Genomic DNA, 21,444 nt, shown 5'->3' with positions numbered 1-21,444 from the left:
AGCTAGGTCCGATCTGCCAAATAGCTATCTTGTTGGCCTGTCGGCAGGACCAAGCTCTCTGGCTGGCCGACTGGACCTAATCATCTGGCTGGCTGGCCGGTGGGCCGGACCTTGCTATATGGCCTACCTATCTGATCGACCAGGTTTTAAAAAATATATATTTATTTTACCTCCTTTTTTCTCCTCAATTTCGTGATATCCAATTAGTTAGTCTTGTCTCATCGCTGCAACTCCTATACGGACTTGGGAGAGGGAAAGGTCGAGAGCCATGCGTCCTCTGAAACACAAGCCGCACTGCTTCTTGACACAATGCCCATTCAACCTGGAAGCCAGCCTCACCAATGTGTAGGAGGAAACATCGTACACCTGGCGACCTGGTCAGTGTGCACTGCGCCCGGCCCGCAACTGGAGTCGCTAGTGTGCGATGAGACAAGGATATCCCTGCCGGCCTAACCCGGACGACGCTGGGTCAATTACAGTTCCTTGCGAAAGTATTCGGCCCCCTTGAACTTTGCGACCTTTTGCCACATTTCAGGCTTCAAACATAAAGATATAAAACTGTATTTTTTGTGAAGAATCAACAACAAGTGAAACACAATCATGAAGTGGAACGACATGTATTGGATATTTCAAACTTTTTTAACAAATCAAAAACTGAAAAATTGGGCGTGCAAAATTATTCAGCCCCCTTAAGTTAATACTTTGTAGCGCCACCTTTTGCTGCGATTACAGCTGTAAGTCCCCACCTCTTCAAGGAATACCTAGGATAGGATAAGTAATCCTTCTCACCCCCCCCCCCCCTTAATGATTTAGATGCACTATTGTAAAGTGGCTGTTCCACTGGATGTCAGAAGGTGAATTCACCAATTTGTAAGTCGCTCTGGATAAGAGAGTCTGCTAAATGACTTAAATGTAATGTAAATGTAAGTCGCTTGAGGTATGTCTCTATCAGTTTTGCACATCGAGAGACTGACATTTGTTCCCATTCCTCCTTGCAAAACAGCTCAAGCTCAGTGAGGTTGGATGGAGAGCATTTGTGAACAGCAGTTTTCAGTTCTTTCAACAGATTCTCGATTGGATTCAGGTCTGGACTTTGACTTAGCCATTCTAACACCTGGATATGTTTATTTTTGAACCATTCCATTGTAGATTTTGCTTTATGTTTTGGATCATTGTCTTGTTGGAAGACAAATCTCCGTCCCAGTCTCAGGTCTTTTGCAGACTCCATCAGGTTTTCTTCCAGAATGGTCCTGTATTTGGCTCCATCCATCTTCCCATCAATTTTAACCATCTTCCCTATCCCTGCTGAAGAAAAGCAGGCCCAAACCATGATGCTGCCACCACCATGTTTGACAGTGGGTATGGTGTGTTCAGGGTGATGAGCTGTGTTGCTTTTACGCCAAACATAACGTTTTGCATTGTTGCCAAAAAGTTCAATTTTGGTTTCATCTGACCAGAGCACCTTCTTCCACATGTTTGGTGTGTCTCCCAGGTGGCTTGTGGCAAACTTTAAATTACACTTTTTATGGATATCTTTAAGAAATGGCTTTCTTCTTGCCACTCTTCCATAAAGGCCAGATTTGTGCAATATACGGCTGATTGTTGTCCTATGGACAGTCTCCCACCTCAGCTGTAGATCTCTGCAGTTCATCCAGTGATCCTACCAATCAATCAAGACTCTGGTAGGAAGAGTCTGATCAACTCTATGCGAAGGAGATGTGTTATGCTACACTCCAGATACTGACAGGTTCTGATCCACACCCCTACCTTTTTTAAAGGTATCTGTGACCAACAGATGCATACCTGTATTCCCAGTCGTGAAATCCATTGATTTATGGCCGAATTAATTTATTGCTCATTACCCCCACCAATTTATGCTGGGTGTAATAACTGCCGTGTTTGATGATTTTGCCTACTCGGAAATTACGATATTAAACGTTGATTTGAACCGTCTGACTTATTTGTGGGTCAGGCGGCGCCCCTCTTCATATCCCGTGATTTCTGATGATAGTTCCCCATTATATCGACTGATTGGGTCTGTATGTGGTAGGAATTACAACCCTTGTTGAAAAGGGTAGTGGCTTCGGCTAACCTCGTGTGTGTGTGTGTGTGTGTATAAATGAAAAAAGACGGGTTCCAGCAGCATCCTTGTTCTGTACGTCAACATCACCTGCGTATTCATTACGCCGATTCTGTTGAACAATGTTTTTTAAACGGAAGCAAACTGAACGAAACGTGGAGGGACTTACCAAAAACTGTCGTTTTGCTATGTTTGCTTCCGTTTGGTTCTTAAACGCTAAACCATATACAGTACTCTGTAAGTAAACGGTTTCCGTAATGAATATGCCCCTGCTCGACAGCAATCAGCGCGGGCACCTTCACCAAAGCATCGAATCACAGAGTTTCTAAACCCAGAGGCGCAACATTACGAGACTTCCGGGAATGCTGGCTAAACAGACGAGGCGGGATGTCAATGAGAGAAGTGAACAATTATTATTTAGTTTTAAATGTTCTCTAAATCTAAAGGCACAACTTCGATTCGAGCCAATGTTTTAAGTAATCGAACATGGTATTACCACAACCTTGTGAAAGTAACAAACTGACACGTTTTCATTTTCGTCAAAAACGACTTGATATCGAAAGATTTCCGTTGAATTGACGGCCTGCACATGCAGAGTTTGGCGCTAGACGACCGTTAGTCCCGATTTCATGTTAATACGCATGAGCCTTGCTATACAACGTCGCCATGACATCGCCTACAAGTGTGATCGGGGAATTCTATTGGATAAGCAGTTTTAGCCTATCTTCATACTGTACCGTCTTCGATCAAATAAATTGTCCGGCAAAAGCTTAACGGAGCTAGCTGCCTAGTTAAATTCTATATCTCTAAATTATTACGTTAAGTATGTGAGTAATCAAATGTTTGCAATTGACTATTCTTTGCGATAAAATAACCAATAGCTGAATGACGTGGATAACTGATCTATTTAGCTAGCTAGGCTAGCTTGGTATTGGTAACATTTGTCATGTACAGCTAATCAGGTTGTTGGAGAAAGAAAATGATATCTATCCAATAGTATAATCTACGATGACGATAAGATTGTAGTGTGGAAACCATGAAAAGATCTAGAAGTGTTGGTGCGTCTTCACCTTTGAATGGGATTGGAAAACAAGGTAACGTTATTCTAACGTCATGTTTTTGTTTGTTTAGCTAGCAAGTTAACGTTAGCTAGCTGTTAGCTAGTTACCCAATTAGTTGAGAGGATGTGACGAATGTGTCTGGCTAGCTAACTAGTTGTCATGCCATGACACATGTTTACAAACTTGTTTTAACTAGATTAGCTAGCTAGCGTTTACAGCTGGAAACGAAATACATTAACGTTAGCTAACAACACACCAGGCATTATTTGACATGGTCTCCTTAACTCTTTCACCAATCACCGGAACAGTACCTGGAACGTATAAGAGAACGGGGTTATACTACAGGCTTCCTTAAAATACATAGCTAAATTAACTATAATAAATATTTAATACTCCTGAAAGCACACAAGTATTGCCAGTTTGTGTGGCACGGTGACATCAATATCCAGCAAAGGCACAGTGCAGGGGGACTGTCAAAAGGTCATGAATTGGGCTAGCCAGGTACTAACGTTACATTATATGATGGTTGTAACTCCCCAACCCAGTGGTTAATTTACTGAAGTACTCCCTCACACTTCAGTTAGCTGGGTGTCTGCAGTTCAGTTTTGTCAGGTATGTACTTGCTTGTCTGATACAGTGTTTCCTAGGCAAAATGTTTTATTTTAGGAACTCAGTCCAGCTTTCAACTTATTCCTGAACGTTTTAATAGTAGAATGCACAAGGTGCAATTTCGAAATTGGGTAGTGTATCATCAGTTTTCCTCTTGTCATGTCAGTCATGCCAGTGGTGGAACAAGTACCCAATTATCAAGTGAAAGTCACCCAGAAAAATACTACTTTAGTAAAAGTCAAGAAGTATTTGGTTTTAAATCTTCTTGAGTATCAAAAGTATAAATCATTTCAAATTCCTGATATTAATCAAGCCACAACAGCACCATTTTCTTGTTTTTATGTATTGTTTTACAGATAGCCCCTGGCTATCTCCAACACTGACATAATTAAGCATTTGTGTTTAGTGAGTGTCTTATGCATGTTATAATAAGCACATCTGACAGTTTTTTTTTTACAGATAGCCAGGGGCACACAACAATACGCAGACATGATTTACAGACAAAACATTTGTGTTTAGTGGGTCCTACAGATCAGAGGCAGTAGACATGACCAGGGATGTTGTCTTGATAAGTGAGTGAATTGGACCAATTCCTGTCCTGCTAAGCATTGAAAATGCGAGTACTTTTAGGTGTCAGGGAAAATGTATTGAGTAAAAAGCACATTCTTTTCTTTAAGAATGTAGTGGAGAAAAAGTTAGTTGTCAAATGTAAATAGTAAAGTACAGATTTTCATTTTATTTTTTATTTCACCTTTATTTAACTAGGTTGAGAACAAGTTCTCATTTGCAACTGCGACCTTGCCAAGATAAAGCTTAGCAGTGTGAGCAGACAACACAGAGTTACACATGGAGTAAACAATTAACAAGTCAATAACACAGTACAAAAAAGGCGAGTCTATATACATTGTGTGCAAAAGGCATGAGGAGGTAGGCAAATAATTACAACCTTGCAGATTAGCACTGGAGTGATAAATGATCAGATGGTCATGTACAGGTAGAGATACTGGTGTGCAAAAGAGCAGAAAAGTAAATAAATACAGTGTGGGGATGAGGTAGGTGAAAATGGGTGGGTTATTTACCAATAGACTATGTACAGCTGCAGCGATCGGTTAGCTGCTCAGATAGCACATGTTTGAAGTTGGTGAGGGAGATAAGTCTCCAACAAGATACCTAAATAAACTACGTAAGTAAAAATACTTTAAAGTACTACTTAAGTACTTTACACCACTGGTCATTGTATACCTTAGAGAGCTATTTATAACTTGTCAGAAAAGTCCAGATCACCTAGCCCATGTCAGCTAAAGTTTTTTAGCCCATACATTTTGTTGCAATGTTCGAGTCACTCAAATATCACATAAATAAACAATAAATATGACAAAATGTGTAGAATTGCATGAAAATTAGCTTTTAACCTACAAAATGTTCTGTATCAACAAGAGGGGTGTGAACTGTGCTTGTGCCTATAGAAATAGACATGTGCGTGGGGGGGGTTCAGGATGTTCCGCACTGCTGGAAGGGGGCCTGAATAAAAACGTTTAGGAACCCCAGGTCTGATGGATACTTTGCCTGTCCTCTTCCGAGTTTAGCTATCTCAGGAGGATGTTCTGGCTAATGGCCACTGTGCTACTGTAACTGCTGTGAGTTAAGACCTTACCTGAACCATTGTCATGTGGGCAGATGGGGACCCCCGGAGGAAGAGGAAGTTGGCAGAGATCTCTCAGGCCCTGAACGTGACGCCAGTTGATGTGGCAGTGCTGAGGAGGATGGCCATCAGCGAGGGGGGCCTGCTCACTGATGAGATCCGCTGTAAAGTGTGGCCACGGCTGCTCAACGTGCCCACCGACATCCTGCCTGAGAAATCAGGTGAGCTGCCTTGCCACTGCCAGACCAGGGATGCCACTAAGGCTAAAAAGGGTAATAGTTCTGTATCAAGCGTAGGGGCATGCATTGGAGTTATTTTTAAGGGGGAGTTAGGGTTTGGCAGGGGTCTGAGCTTAATTGACAGCAGATTTTGTCACTTGAGTTAGTCTACTAATTGCTGAACCTGAGAGTTTCATAAATTACAGTAGAGTCCACATCCCCACTGCAATTGCCTATATATCTTCCATGCACCCAACAACCGTTGTTGGTTAACAGTAGTAATGCACCGATATGACATTTTTGGCCAATACAGATATCCAATATTTTCCTTGCCAAAAACAATACCAATATTTCAAATTTTAGTGTCCTTTTAAGCATTCTTTTACAGTTAAATAGTTAACACACATGGATGCAGCGGTCTAAGGCACGGCATCTCTGTGCAAGAGGCTCCACTACAGTCCCTGGTTCGAATCCAGGCTGTATCACATCCGGCTGTGATTGGGAGTCCCATAGGGCAGTGCACAATTGGCGTAGCGTCGTCTGGGTTTGGCCGGTGTAGGCCGTCATTGTAAATAAGAATTTGTTCTTAACTGACTTGCCTAGTTAAAGGTTACACACACCACACTGACTAAAAAGTTATTTTGTTTGCATTTACACATGTCCCCATTACCAGTAAAACATAATCAAATCCTATTTTATTCACTTGCTGCGCTGTTTCGTTATTCAGTCGTTTGATTCTCAACCAGGATTTCTATGGAACGATGTTTGGGTCTTTTCGTGTCTTAAAAATATACTATTTAACACGATTTGACGTGTCGATTAAGCTTGTTGACCAATCAGGACCTGAATATGACTGCACATCATATAGTAATTTAACGCGTTGGTCATTTTTTCAACGTAGTTATTACACATTTACGTCATGTACCACTCACTCGTATTTCATATGTCATAACAATTTATTGATGTATGCTATTGTAGCGACCCGCACAGACAGCTGTGTGTTATGTGTTAGGCTAGGAGGTGGTTGTGTTGTACTGACCAGTACCCGGTGTTCGCGGGGTCCGACAGGTCAATCAACCTGCTATCTGCCAATCACGGGAATGCCTGGAATGTTCTGATGCCGGGCATCCTGGTGGTTGGCGGAGTGGCGTGGAGGGGGGGTGGAGCATTGGAAGTTAAGACCAGGTTCAGCTTTTTGTTCTCTCTCTCTTACGTCTGGGCTTCCCAAGAGAAGGTCACGATTGGCTTGTGGATTATCTGTTATCTTTTTGGCGTGTGCTACGGCCCAAACAGTAGCCTGTGTAAAGTTGGTTTAATAAAACGTCAATTCGCAAACTCAAGCCTCTGTCTGGACAATTGCTCATTTATGATCTAGTCAGGTCATTACATTGGTGTCAGAACTAAAAACGTTAATACAAGTTAGCCAGCTAGCTAGCTGACTTATGTGGCTAGCTACCATAGGTGAGAACGGGGATTGAAAGTGAAGGTGGAGGTAGGGGACGATTATGGCCAAGGAGGTGCGTGTGAATGGACGTCGGGGGTTCTGTCTGAGGAGATCGCCAGGGCGTCGGAGCGCAGAGGCCGCTTGAGGGAGGACGTTAGAGCGATGGCGGCTGAAGCGGGCATGAGTGCTTCGTCGTCTGTATTTCGCGCGGATTCTGGTGGGCGGACCGAAGTGGCGACGTCGACGCGGCGTGACGAGGAATCTGGGGCTCAGGATGTAAACAAACATGGCGGCGCCCAGTTCCCGGCTGCGTCCGTATCTGTTAAGACCCCGAAGTATTCCGGTAAGGCGGATTGGGAAGCTTTTCATGCTCAGTTTGAACTGTTAGCTCATTTTAGGGGGTGGTCGGATGAAGAAAGGGCACTGCAGTTGGCTTTATGCCTCACGGATGAAGCTCTGGCCTGTTTGATATTGATTAGCCCCGAGGACAGGCATGATTATGGTGCTTTAGTGGGAGCACTGAGGAGGCGCTATGGACAGTGTGTACAGCCCGGGCTACTGCGCTCCGAACTGAGTAATAGACGCAGACAGCCTGGAGAGCCTCTACGGGTGCTAGCTAATGACATTGAGAGCCTCTCTCGGCGGGCATATGCTCACATGCCCCCTCCGTGCAGAGCGAGCTAGCACGGGACCAGTTCATACAGGCGCTCTCTCCTACGGAGCTGCGCATACAGACCCAGCTGGCTCATCCTGAGTCATTGCAGACAGCCTTGGAGATGGCTTTGGAGAGGGAGCTGGTGTGGGCTGGGGCTTCAGCTGGGGCTTTGGTGGGGGTGCAGGGAGACACACCCTCTGTGCGAGCTGGGGGCAGAGCAGCCCGGAGCCGGAAAAGCCTGCTTGGGTGGCCGAAATGACAAAACTCATTCGGGCTGTGTCGCTACAGGCGGCACGAAACACAAGCCCTGGTCCCAGGGTCTGCTGGGGTTGTGGCCAGCCAGGCCATCTGCGCCGAGATTGCCCCATGTCCCCCAGAGCTCAGGGAAACGGCTCGGGGTCCGCATAGACCGGGTAGTGCCGACCCCTGGCTTTCTATCCCAACCACCATCATCTTCAGGAGGAGCCCACCGGCACAGACGGGGAAGCAAGGCTCCACTTCCCCCAGAAGCAGACGAGGGCAAGCGGATGGAGCCTGTTGTTGTGGTGGGCCGGACCTGTGTTGGGGACTTTTGTCATGTCCCTGTCACTGTGGAGGGGGTGCCCTGCTCCGCCCTGGTGGACACTGGGTCCACAGTAACCCTGGTGAGGCCAGATATTGTGCCAGGTTGGACTCAGTGTGAGCCTACAACTGTGCAGCTCCGCACAGTCACAGGTGAGCTGGCACCCATGAAAGGGAAGGGAATAATGACTCTGACAGTAGGGGGCAGGACTGTGCGTCATCCTGTGTGGGTGGCGGCTGTGCAGGACCCTTGTATCCTGGGGTTGGACTTTCTTAGGAGCACAGGCTGCCAGTTAGACCTAAATAGGGGCACACTGAGCTTCCAGGGAGGGACGGAAGTCACCATGGCTCCCCCTAATGTCACATTCACTCAACCCAACAAACCCTTTACTCCAACAGTTAAAGCAGCAGAGACTCATGGCTGCGCCCCTCCCCCACAGCTGTGTGTGACTTTTCCCCAGTCCCCCTGTCACCTACGGCGGTGTGTTACATTCCCCCAGCTACCTCCATGACACAGCCCTCTGTGAGCCCGGGCCGCAACCCCCCAGCCCAGCTACCCCAGATGGGAGAGGAGAGGACACTGTCTGCAGTGAGGGAGATATGGGGGAGGAACTGTGTTGGTCTTGACCCCGAGCAGCAGGAACGGTTGTGGCAGTTGCTGTTTGAATTCAGAGACAGCTTTGCGTTGAGTGAGGAAGAGGTGGGTCAGACTCATCTGGTGCAGCATGAGATCGACACAGGTGATGCTCGACCCATCAAGATGCGTCCCCGCCGTATCCCGCTGGCACGCCAGGAGGCGGCAGACAAGGCTGTGTTGGAGATGCAGCGGGCAGACTTCATTGAGCCCTCAGACAGCCCCTGGGCGGCGCCAGTCGTCATGGTTCCGAAGAAGGGGGCAAGCTGAGGTTCTGTGCGGACTACAGGCGGCTGAATGAGGTAACCAGGAAGGACTCGTACCCCATACCACGTATCGATGAGTCGCTGGACCTGGTTAGGGGTCCTCCTGGTTCTCCTCACTAGACCTCCGCAGTGGCTACTGGCAGGTGCCCCTCTCCCCAGAGGCCAGAGCCAAAACTGCGTTCTCCACTAACAGAGGACACTGGCAGTCCAAGGTCCTGTGCTTTGGCCTGTGCAACGCTCCAGCTACTTTTGAGCGTTTGATGGACAGGGTGCTGGATGGCATCCCCGACAGCAGTGTCTGGTATACCTCGATGACATCCTGGCCCATGGCAGCTCCTTCCAGTCAGCCCTGGGGGCGCTACGGCGTGTGCTGGAGAGGGTGGCTGCCGCAGGTCTGAAGCTCCACCCCGAGAAGTGCCACTTCATGAGGAGAGAGGTGTCCTTCTTGGGCCACCGAGTGGGGAAGGAGGGGATCAGCACCATGGAGGACAAGGTAGGGGCTGTCAGAGACTGGCCCACCCCCACCGACCAGCGTCAGCTGAAGAGCTTCCTGGGCCTGGCCTCGTACTACAGGAGGTTTGTACGGGGCTTCTCAAGCGTTGCTGCTCCACTGAACCGCCTGCTGCCGAAGGACAAGGCTTTCACTTGGACAGTGGAGTGTGAGGAGGCGTTCAACACCCTCAAACGTGCACTGATCGAGGCCCCGTGCTCGCCCCCTGACCTTACCTTGCCCTTTATCCTGGACACAGACGCGAGCAATGTGGGCATGGGTGGGGTGCTGGCCCAGGTGGGGCCAGAGGGGGAGAGAGTGGTGGCGTACTTCAGCAAAACATTTGACAAACATGAGCGCCGCTACTGTGTCACCCGGCGGGAGCTCTTGGCTGTTGTGGCTTCCGTCAAACACTTCAAGTACTACCTGGGTGGTCTGCCCTTTACTGTAAGGACTGACCACTCTGCTCTCCAGTGGCTCATGTCTTTCAGAGAGCCAGAGGGGCAGGTGGCACGCTGGTTGGAGGAGCTTCAGCCGTATGACTTCATGGTGGTGCACAGGGCAGGGGCACGCCACTCCAACGCCGACGCCATGTCCCGTCGGCCCTGTACTGCAGACGGCTGCCGCCACTGTGAACGGAGAGAGGGACGGGAGAGAGAGCTGCGGGCAGAGGAGGGTGTCTGTGCCACAGTGTGTCGGGCGAGCGGGCCGGTCTGCTGCGAGCTGCAGACTGTCGACGTGGCTGAATGGCGGCAGCAGCAGGGACGGGACACAGACCTACAGCCAGTGCTACAGTGGGTAGAGGCGCAGGTGAGGCCACCATGGGAAGAGGTGACAGCGCTCTCACTCGCGACCAAAGGGTTGTGGTCGAAGTTTGAGAGACTGCGGCTGGCTGATGGCGTGCTACAGCGGGCATGGAAGGAGTCAGCTACGGGAGAGGAGAGGTGGCAGGTGGTGGTCCCAAAAGCATTGCGGGAGGCTGTGCTCCAGAGTACTCATGGGGGTGGGGACTGGACACTTTGGGGTCACAAAAACACTGCGCCGTCTCCGTCAGGGCTTCTACTGGGGGCAGCACAAGAGGGATGTGGAGGACTTTTGTCGCCGCTGTGACAACTGCACAGCGAGAAAGGGCCCCCAGGCCGCTCTCATGCTCAGCTCCAACAGTTCCCAGTGGGGGCTCCCATGGAGAGGGTGGGAGTGGATGTAGTTGGGCCGTTCCCCACCACAGACAGTGGAAACCGCTGGGTGCTCACGGCCATGGACTATTTCACAAAATGGCCCGAGGCCTATGCTCTGCCTGACCAGGAGGCAGAGACCATCGTCGACGCCCTGACAGCGGGGATGTTCAGCAGGTTTGGAGCTGCAGAGTCCATCCACAGCGACCAAGGCAGAAACTTTGAGTCCCGTGTGTTCGCCACCATGTGTGAGAGGCTGGGTATGCACAAGACCCGCACTACTCCTCTCCATCCTCAAAGTGATGGCCTTGTGGAGCGCTTCAACAAAACGCTTGGACAGCAGCTGGCCATCGTCTCTTCCAAACACCAGCGGGACTGGGACAAGCACCTGCCTATGGTCCTCATGGCATGCCGCTCCGCTGTCCAAGACTCCACCTCCTGCACGCCTGCCCTCCTCATGCTGGGGAGAGATCCGCACCCCTGCGGAGATGGCGTTTGGTCGGCCCCTGGATAGCCCTCATGTTCCTCCGGGGCCGGAGTATGCCCGGAGACTCCAGGACCGCCTGGAGACAGCCCACACCTTTGCCAGGGAGCAGCTGGTGAATGCAGGTGTGAGGCAGAAAAGGAACTATGACGTGCACACCCGGGGAAGGCACTTTGTGGCTGGGGAGCTGGTCTGGGTCTACAGCCCCCTAAGTAAAAAAGGCAGATGCCCCAAGTTGTACAGTCACTGGGTGGGACCCTGCAGTGTCCTGGAGAGGGTAGGGGAGGTTGTGTACCGGGTGCAGCTTCCTCCCAGGGGGAGAAAGGTGGCACTGCACCGGGACAGGTTAGCCCCATACAGAGGGGCCTCTTTTCCCCAAACCCCAGGAACCCCCACAATTCCCCTCTCTGGCAATGACATTCTCCAGGCACCCACCCTCAGGTGCCGCAGACAAGGCTCCAGACAGCCCACTCCCCCTGTCTCCCCCCCTGTGTCACCGCGTGGTTCCCCAGAGCCACGGACTGTATTACCCGTTCCCGCTTCCTTGTCCCCCATGCCTTCATCCCCTGATTCCCAGAGGGGCACTCTGCGACCATCACGGACACGCAGGCAAAGGAGACCTTCGGGTCGCTTCAGAGACTTTGTTTGTTCCCTCGGGGACGAGGGACTTTGTGGTGGGTGGGCTGTGTAGCGACCCGCACAGACAGCTGTGTGTTATGTGTTAGGCTAGGAGGTGGTTGTGTTGTACTGACCAGTACCCGGTGTTCGCGGGGTCCGACAGGTCAATCAACCTGCTATCTGCCAATCACGGGAATGCCTGGAATGTTCTGATGCCGGGCATCCTGGTGGTTGGCGGAGTGGCGTGGAGGGGGGGTGGAGCATTGGAAGTTAAGACCAGGTTCAGCTTTTTGTTCTCTCTCTCTTACGTCTGGGCTTCCCAAGAGAAGGTCACGATTGGCTTGTGGGTTATCTGTTATCTTTTTGGCGTGTGCTACGGCCCAAACAGTAGCCTGTGTAAAGTTGGTTTAATAAAACGTCAATTCGCAAACTCAAGCCTCTGTCTGGACAATTGCTCATTTATGATCTAGTCAGGTCATTACATTATGATGCTGGTAAAGTTGTCTCGCGCACCTACAGAGCTGGTCATTAAAAAAAGCTAGCTAGCTCATGGATTCAAACAATGTTCTTTCCCAAAAACATAGCAAAACGACATCTGTTTCAGTAGCTATAGTTTGCTAGCTAACTATATAGCTAGGTGTCATCTAAAATAACCCTAATTTATAAGACAGTTCTTATTTGATTAATGGTGTTCGGACCCATCTATGTGAAGCTAGTCACAATAAGGATTAGCCACACCAGTGGACCTTGCGGTTAGCCTTCAGAATAAAAGTATGGCATAATTATACTAATTGTACTTATTTTCATCACTGTCAATTACATACTTTTATTTAGAAGGCAAACCGCAAATTCATTTTTTGTGCCTAATCCTTAATGTGGCTAGCTTCACAACCCGGTCCGGTCGAGCCTCACTAGCTAGATGAAGCTAGCTGGCTGCATATAACGTTAGCTTTGGGAAACAAGGTTAAGTAGCTGGCTAGCTATTTATTTTCATGAACTTAAATTTCAATAGAGCAACAAGTGGCAACCTAGCTAATACTTACTCACAAGGATTCCTAAATCATTGCTAAGAATAATGAAAATGACTGCAGTTTCTACTGGTCATTGTTTTCGGGCTGGTTGTATTGGTGCTATCTAGGTACCAAGCTAAAGCTAGGTACGCCAGATGTTGTGGTCAAACAAATTATGCTTTATTACCAACGCGGTATTGTAAACACATCGTTCGTGACCGGTGTTTTCATTTTTTTGGGTAATTTTTTTGACCGTGCTACTGTATCTTTTTTGACACGCAAAGACCCAAACGGTGTTCCATAGTATTGTAATGACCTGACTAGATCATAAATGAACAATTGTCCAGACAGAGGCTTGAGTTTGCGAATTGACGGTTTATTAAACCAACTTTACACAGGCTACTGTTTGGGCCGTAGCACACGCCAAAAAGATGACAGATAACCCACAAGCCAATCGTGACCTTCTCTTGGGAAGCCCAGACGTAAGAGAGAGAGAACAAAGGCTGAACCTGGTCTTAACTTCCAATGCTCCACCCCCCTGCCCAACCCCCCTCCACGCCAACCACCAGGATGCCCGGCATCAGAACATTCCAGGCATTCCCGTGATTGGCAGATAGCAGGTTGATTGACATGTCGGACCCCGCGAACACCGGGTACTGGTCAGTACAACACAACCACCTCCTAGCCTAACACATAACACACAGCTGTCTGTGCGGGTCGCTACAGTATGTACTTCTTAAAGCTACTAGCAGTGACACCATTACTGTGTAACTCCAGTAGGGCAACATCTGAAAAATCGCGCATTTGGTCGTGTTTACCGGTGCACGACCAGTCGGCGAAAGCCAACATCACCCACGACAGAGAACGGTTGATTGTCAAGGGCAATGAATTCCATTATCTTGGCTTTAATGGATTACGCCTTTGAGTTGTCTGGCTGAAACTGTCTTACTCTTTCAAATGAATGCTCGACTTGTTGACTGCTCGAGCCACACAGCAGACATTGTGGGCTAAGTTAGGAATGCTGTGCTGCACATTTAGCGGCAAATTTTACGTGGCGTCATTACGTAATGTACCTACGTTTATATAGGTATGAACGTCAGCTTTGACAGCGCTTTTGCACATCGGTGTTAAACTAGACATTGGCGATACCGATGTTGGCATTTTTGAGCTAATATCGGCGGATTCCGATATGTTCACCTGATATATCGTGCATTACTAGTTAAGTGTGACCTGATCTCTCTCTTCTCCAGAGGAAGTAGAGCGGGAGAATAATAAGGACTATAACCAGGTGCTGTTGGATGTCCAGCGTTCCCTGCGAAGATTCCCTCCTGGTGAGTGACACTGGTCATAGAATAGCACTAAATCATGTGAGGCAGTGGTGTGGTTTGTCATCATTGTCTGATCTGCTTGCGTCCCGCTTGAATTTGACTTGGGTGATGTAGGCCTACAGACTACGCAACCCTGTCAGTTTGTATTTGTTTCTTTTGGAGAGTGTCCTAGATGTCTGTATGTTACTGCTTTTATTTATTAAAGCAGCAGAAAGTCCCAAAATGATTACTGGGAATTCTTTTGAATTCTGCCATGCTTGTGTTTCACTGGCCAGTTTGGTCATTTTGTCAGGAAGGGTGTGACGTCTTCTTTTTCAGTTGTATACTAAAGAAGCCAAATTTGGGAGCTGCCTGCATAACTTGGTCTCCTGTTGACATCCGTGCATACGATACACAAAGGCCAAGTTATACATGCTTTTCCTTAGTTAGGATTTGGCCCATAATGAGGAAATCAGCTGGGCCTTTTGACTTGTGACCTTTTGACATTTGACTCATCTCCCTGTGTAGGCATGCCAGACGAGCAGCGTGAGGGCCTCCAGGAGGAGCTGATTGACATCATCCTGCGGGTGCTGGGAAGGAATACTCAGCTGCACTACTACCAGGGCTACCATGACATCGTGGTCACCTTCCTGCTGGTGCTGGGCGAGCGGCTTGCTACCGCTCTGGTGGAGAAACTCTCCACGCACCACCTCAGGTGGGTCTCTGTCTCTCTAGTTGCTTCCCTCCCATAGGAGCTTGGCTTTCAAAGGGGTTTTAAGTAGAAGGGAAGCCATGTAGAAAATAGAATGTAGCCAGTTACGTTAACAGCAGCACCTGTTAGTTTCAGAATTTTATACCGTGTACAGGTTTAAATAACTGTAAACTGCGCACAGCTCGCTAGAGTCATCCTATACAGTTGCTGGTGGAGACGAGGCAAGTCTCAAAGCATTTAATGTAACAATACGCAGTGCTACTTTCTATTTTTATGATTTGACAGACTGTCTTGTTGATTATCTGATTCTGGTTCAGTTTGTCAAGTGTCCAGTTTCTCTCTCCTGTTTCTTTACTGCAGGGACTTTATGGACCCCACCATGGACAACACTAAACACATCCTTAACTATCTGATGCCAATCATTGAGAGGGTCAATCCAGAGGTGCATGACTTCATGCAGCAGTAAGCATCTTTTCTCTTGTTCTGTTAGTACAATCAGTAATTTGTTCAAATAACTAATGAGCACAACTAATGTAGCTATAATACCAATTATTTGACTTATTGCTAAATGGGTGTCACTACGTTTTGTGTCCTCAGGGCGGAGGTGGGCACCATCTTTGCCCTTAGCTGGCTCATCACCTGGTTTGGCCATGTCCTGTCAGATTTCCGACACGTTGTGCGGTTGTATGACTTCTTCCTGGCCTGCCATCCCCTGATGCCAATCTACTTTGCTGCTGTGGTGAGTGTTCTTTTTGGGACTAAAGTAGAGCATTTTTCTAAGTGACTCCAAACATAACCCTATATTTCCTTTTGTCAGTTGACATGGATCTGATATTTAGAAATGTGGCTTTAGCCATCCTTAGAGTTCAAATGTGCCTCACAACTAGTGTTTTATAAAAACAATACAATTATTTAGCTGACCGCTTAGCTGACCACTTATGCTATGTTCTTGTCTTTGGACAATGTCTTCTATGTTGCCGTAGAAGTTTGATAACTATTGAATTCAATAAAATGTTAACTGCTTGTTGTACTGTGGGTGTGTGCGCGTTCACACGCCGTTTGGTCGGTGTCTGTTCCAGATTGTGCAGTACCGGGAGGACGAGGTGTTGGACTGTGAGTGTGACATGGCGTCGGTGCACCATCTCCTGTCCCAGATCCCCCAGGACCTGCCCTACGAGACGCTCATCAGCCGCGCAGGAGACCTTTTTGTCCAGTTCCCCCCCTCCGAGCTGGCCAGGGAGGCTGCCCAGCAGTACAGTCAACAGTAAGCCTGCCTGCCTCTCTCGCTTGTCTCTGTCATGTCGTCTCTCCCATGGATTCACTCACCCTCCCCCACTAGATCCTCTACCACCTCCTACATCTCCTTTCTCCAAGCTTCTTTTCCTTTTTCTGTCTTTCCCCCTTTCTGTCTTTCCCCCTTTCTTTTTCTCTCTGTCTTTCCCCCCTCTTTTTACCTGCTGTTGCGAGTCGAATTCCCTCATTAACACTCTGAGATGAGTGTAATCTGACAGAATAACCTTCATCTCCCCTGACAGATGAACTGTGTGCTAATAACCTGACACTGAGCTAATTCTGTCTACTCCTTCACACTAGCCTGTACGACAATTATCATGTACTTATTTCCAGCGTATTCTTAACTGACTTGCCTAGTAAAATAAAAACTAAAATAAAAAACTAAAATACATTTTATGAAGTTACACATGTATACTTTGAGGAATAAGTGTGAATATATGCAAATTAGCCCATAACTCCAGCTATACAACAACATGCATCTAGGACTATACATCCTTTAAGCAGGGTTCATTTATATAATTGTACATATAGGGCCTAATATAGAACCCTCCCTCCCCCAAAAGCATGCAAAAGTAGGCCATAACCACTTTAGAAATAATTAATTCTTTAGGCCTTGCTTAGGCATTGATATTCAATTATTACATTCTAAAGTATGAAAATAATGTGGACATTGCATGACTACATAGATTGGGGTAAGACTGGCGACTTTTCTGTTTCCTGTGTGGCAGATGCAGGCACACATAAAGCCATGAATAGCGGTAGCATTAATCTCACCGTCGCTGTTTTTATAATGAGAAAGTGACCAAAAACCAGGTTGCTTTTTTAAACGGAAGGATTTGTATGGAAAGCCAAGTTGAAGCCAACATTAGATGTTGTCGTCCTCATAATAACCGCACATGGTTTTACCTCAACAGAGTAGAGTAACACCCTACAATTGAAGTAGCGGGAAACATACAAAAGTGGCCACATCTCTCACATTAACTGATCAAAAATGAAAGGGAGCATGGGAATTTATCAATTGACTACAATAATTACAAGGACTTTTCAACCACCACATGTTTAAGGTAGGCCTATACCAGTACTTGAATTTCTGAGCTCCAAGTTCAAGTTGACTACTTCAAGCTCCTTGTATTGTTTAACATTGCAGTTGTAACATGGAAGCCAAAATGTATTTATCATGTTGTTTAATTGAAAAACAGAAAGGAAAACGCAGCACACTGCTGCTCATGTTCCCAGGTGTTATTTATCTACAACAACGTTTCGACCCTTAGGTCTTCATCAGGCGTTGTTGTAGATAAATATCACTTGGGAGCATGAGCAGCATGTGTGCTGCGTTTTCCTTTCTGTTTTTCAATTAAACAACATGATAAATCAATTTTGGCTCCAGCAACTGCAGAAAGTACCTGGATGTGCTTATGTTCTTCAGCTTTTGTTCATGTTATTTCATTACCAGATCATATTGTCCAATAAACCCACTAGGCTATGTCATTTGTTGCCATATATATGCAGAATAATTATTAGGAATAGCGTTGGGTGTTGCACTATAGCCTATCCTACACAATTGCACACAGTAGACTGTCCAATCATGAACTCGTTACCTTGATGCATTCTCTGTTAACTCTAACGAGATCCTGTTGTAAATCAAACCGACAACAACCGATCAGCAACAACAATTCACTAGGGATATTCGATCCAACGTGGATCCAGGCACAACTGTCTTCACCAGCGTAACGAATGAGAGACAAATATTCTTGACATTCCTTGCGAACACTTGGGCTGTTTTAATCGCATGCACGATCACAACAGCTTTTTGTCACTTGACTATCATTTTGAAAATTCCTTCCTGGATCAGAGGATGTGTGAAAATACGCATCCAACAAGTATTATGCATAATTATTGAAGAACCACAGTGTCGATTTAGGTTTTAAGTATAAAGGTACGGTGACTCTCGGTTAGAAGCATTCGTTTTTTGCAATCACATACATTATTTTGGATTTGTGTGCCCATAAAAACTGTTTTCACTCCGTAACATAAGGAGACACAAAATGTTACACTGCAGTGTGGTAGGAAGGCCCGGAAAATCGCTAAGTCTCCAACCACCCAAGCCATAGACTAATCTCTCTGCTTCCATATGGCAAAAGGTACCGGTGCATCAAGTCTGGCAACAACAGGCTCTTGAACAGATTATACAAGCATTAAGATTGATAAATAGCTACATGGACTAATTAATTGAACTTTTTATTTTTATTTGTGCACTGTCTCCATGCACACTCACGGGGCCCTACACACTTCCAGACACACTTCATCTGTTCACTCACACTTAATATGCACAATATAATTTCTACTGACCCTAAAGACACGCACACTCACTCACATACTAACTGCTGCTACTATGTTTATCATATATCCTGTTGTCTAGTCATCTTACCCCTATACATATCTGCCTCCATCACTCCAGTTTCCCTGCACATTGTAAATATGGTGTTGAAACTGACCCTGTATATAGTATGCTTGCTTACTTATTGTGCTCTTCCTATTTCTTTTTTTTTTCTTTCTAGTATTACATTGTTATTGATTATTGCATTGTTGGGTTTTGAGTTTGCAAGAAAGGTATTTCACTGTACTTGTGCATGTGACATTAACTTGAAATTTAAAATTCTGAGATCTCCATACAAAAAAAATCCAGGATTCTTACAGGGTTCAAGTTCAATGTCCAATTTAACTGATTCGTGCGTAATATATCATATAACGACAACTTGCATAGCCATAAATGCAAGGACAGACAAGTTATGTTTTATGTCATACAATTTCAGAATTCCGTCAACACAAACCATGAGAAAGGGTTAAAACAGATTTTAAATCAACTCTTGAATTTAGTTGAATATAGCTATGCCCCCCCCCCCCCCCCTTTTTTTCTTAATATAATGACATGGAAATAAATTGGCAGATTATTATCAATTACTTCTCAACAGCTGTAACAAGTTGTCCAGCTTGGGAAATCCTCACGGGTATCCTAGTTTATTGAAATACACACATACCCCAAGCGACGGTTCTGTATCTTTAGGAAAATACATGTCCTTCTGATGTTTGTTCTCCTAAGCTATACCACTAGTATGGGAGACCAATATAACTAGTTTGTACTAGAACAAGTAACATGGTTATCCCCAAACAGCCATGAAATCATGCAAATTCCTCTGCGCTATCCCAGCAGTAGCTGCCTGGTGTTAATAACATTGTCCTCTGTCTCCTCCTTCACATTAGCCTGTAGGTCTGTTATCATGTACTTATCAGCATATTAAGCAATGACTCTTGAATTTGAACATGGCTGTAGCCCTCCTGGTGTTAAAACCATTGCCATCTGTCTCTCAGGATGGCAGCCTCCACCTTTAAAGACTTTGATCTGACCCCGGAGCAGCAGCGGGCGGACACGGTGCTGCGGAGGCGGCGGAGAGAGAAGCAGGCACTGAAGGGAGCTGCTGCAGGTGCTATGGTGGCGACCGCCCAACCCACCACGGCTCGGCGCTTCGTCCGACTGGCCGTCATGGGGCTCACTGTGGCCCTGGGGGCAGCCGCCCTAACCCTGGTCAACACGGCCCTAGAGTGGGCGCCCAAACTGGACTTACACCTCTTCCCCTGAGAGAGAGTGAAGGGGACTTGTAGGCGAGTGAAGGGGACTTGTAGGCGAGTGAAGGGGACTTGTAGGCGAGTGAAGGGGACTTGTAGGCGAGTGAAGGGGACTTGTAGGCGAGTGAAGGGGACTTGTAGGCGAGTGAAGGGGACTTGTAGGCGAGTGAAGGGGGCTGACGGCCATTACAGCAGAAGACATCCACGGGAAGGAGAGAGAATAGAGATCTTTGTAAAGAGAATATGAAGTTATTTTCCACATTAATATGAAGGACGTGAATGGAACAGAGACTTGACTGTCAACGTTGTATTTAATTTATATTTGTTAATAAAACCGAATGGTGATAAATGTTGTGCTGAGCGAGATTAAACTATTAGGAGTGATGGCAAGTGACAACTTATAGCAAAGACTTAGGTTTCCTAGGTTGAAGAGTTGTCACTGGGGTCGAAACTGTTGCCAATGAAGAGCGTGTGTGTGTCGAAATGGCTCCCTATCTAGTGCACTGTATAGGGAATAGGGTTTCATTTAGATGGTCTGTGCTGTCAGGTTCAGGGGTGAGTTAAATGTCCCTCTGAACCTCACATGGGCCAAATTGGCACAAGGACAGAGATCCCGCCACTGGTATGGTCCCCCCCCCCCCCCGCAGATCATCAAGTTGAATCCTCTGCCTTCAACACATCATGTCCCTCTTCCTTTTCTTTCATTCTGTACCGAGACCAAATACACACGTCTTAGTCCCATCTTTGTACGTTTAGCACTTCATTTTCTAATTTTCTAAAGCATCATTATTATTGTTAAGTAAGTTATAGGAAATATAATTTTTGTACAAGCACACCCATATTTAACATATCAAATTAAATTAACAGAATCCACTTGGGTCTTCTGACCTTATGGATGACAATTTGCAATAGCTCTTTTCCACAGCATGCCTAAGTTAGGTTTGGAATAGGTTAGCTTTGTGATCTGCGACAAAGCACCGATAGCACTCCCAGACAATCCCCTGAGCCTTGGCTTGATCCCATGCTTTTATTGCACAATAATGAAGTCCTATTACATTGTTTGCACACCCTATCCTCACATTTCAACCAAACTCACCAAATGGCCTGGTCGTAGAAATTACAAGTTTTTTTTGCACATTTAATTTTAAGAAATGTCACTTGAGCTTAAAGACTACAGTTGACACAATTTGAATGTGTCGCATTGGACCTACTGAAATTTGTTCAACAGAGATACATGAGTAGAATCATGTGTAGTCGACTCGATTGTGACACGCAGATACTCAGCGGTGCCTATTGACTCCATCAGTGTTAGCCATGGATGGTTTTCATTGCACTGAAATAGCCTCATTCTGTATCATTGCAATGGTTTTTATCTGCCTTTTATGTTGAATTGTTATATTTGTCATGAGAACAATAAAAAATAAAAAACAAGATCAATGCAAACTGCATAGGTTGAGTGGACATATCTGTTTAGTTCCTATGTATCGCTACCTATAGACTATTTCAAGGTGAATGCAGTAGTGAAAAAATGAAGGAAACGTTGAAAATCACCGGAGTCTAA

General features: G+C 46.5%; 1 protein-coding gene across 2 annotated transcripts; it reads left to right on the top strand.

Moving 5' to 3' along the window:
* The first annotated feature begins 2,457 nt into the window (after positions 1-2,457).
* Positions 2,458-21,344, top strand: LOC135539820 (TBC1 domain family member 20-like). 2 transcript variants are annotated; one of them, XM_064965963.1, is made up of 8 exons: positions 2,460-3,174; positions 5,428-5,613; positions 14,198-14,278; positions 14,783-14,969; positions 15,327-15,428; positions 15,564-15,705; positions 16,046-16,230; positions 19,629-21,344. In XM_064965963.1, exons 1-8 carry the CDS (start codon positions 3,117-3,119, stop codon positions 19,894-19,896), a joined length of 1,209 nt encoding a protein of 402 aa, XP_064822035.1. In that variant the 5' UTR covers positions 2,460-3,116; the 3' UTR covers positions 19,897-21,344. The 2 variants fall into 2 exon arrangements, with proteins under 2 accessions (XP_064822036.1, XP_064822035.1); XM_064965964.1 differs by lacking the exon at positions 14,198-14,278 and having other exon boundaries at positions 2,458-3,174.
* The last annotated feature ends 100 nt before the right edge of the window (positions 21,345-21,444 follow it).

The sequence above is a fragment of the Oncorhynchus masou genome, chromosome 5, assembly GCF_036934945.1.
Source record: "Oncorhynchus masou masou isolate Uvic2021 chromosome 5, UVic_Omas_1.1, whole genome shotgun sequence".
Lineage (NCBI taxonomy): Eukaryota > Metazoa > Chordata > Actinopteri > Salmoniformes > Salmonidae > Oncorhynchus > Oncorhynchus masou.
This window is presented reverse-complemented; position numbering and strand designations above follow the sequence as displayed.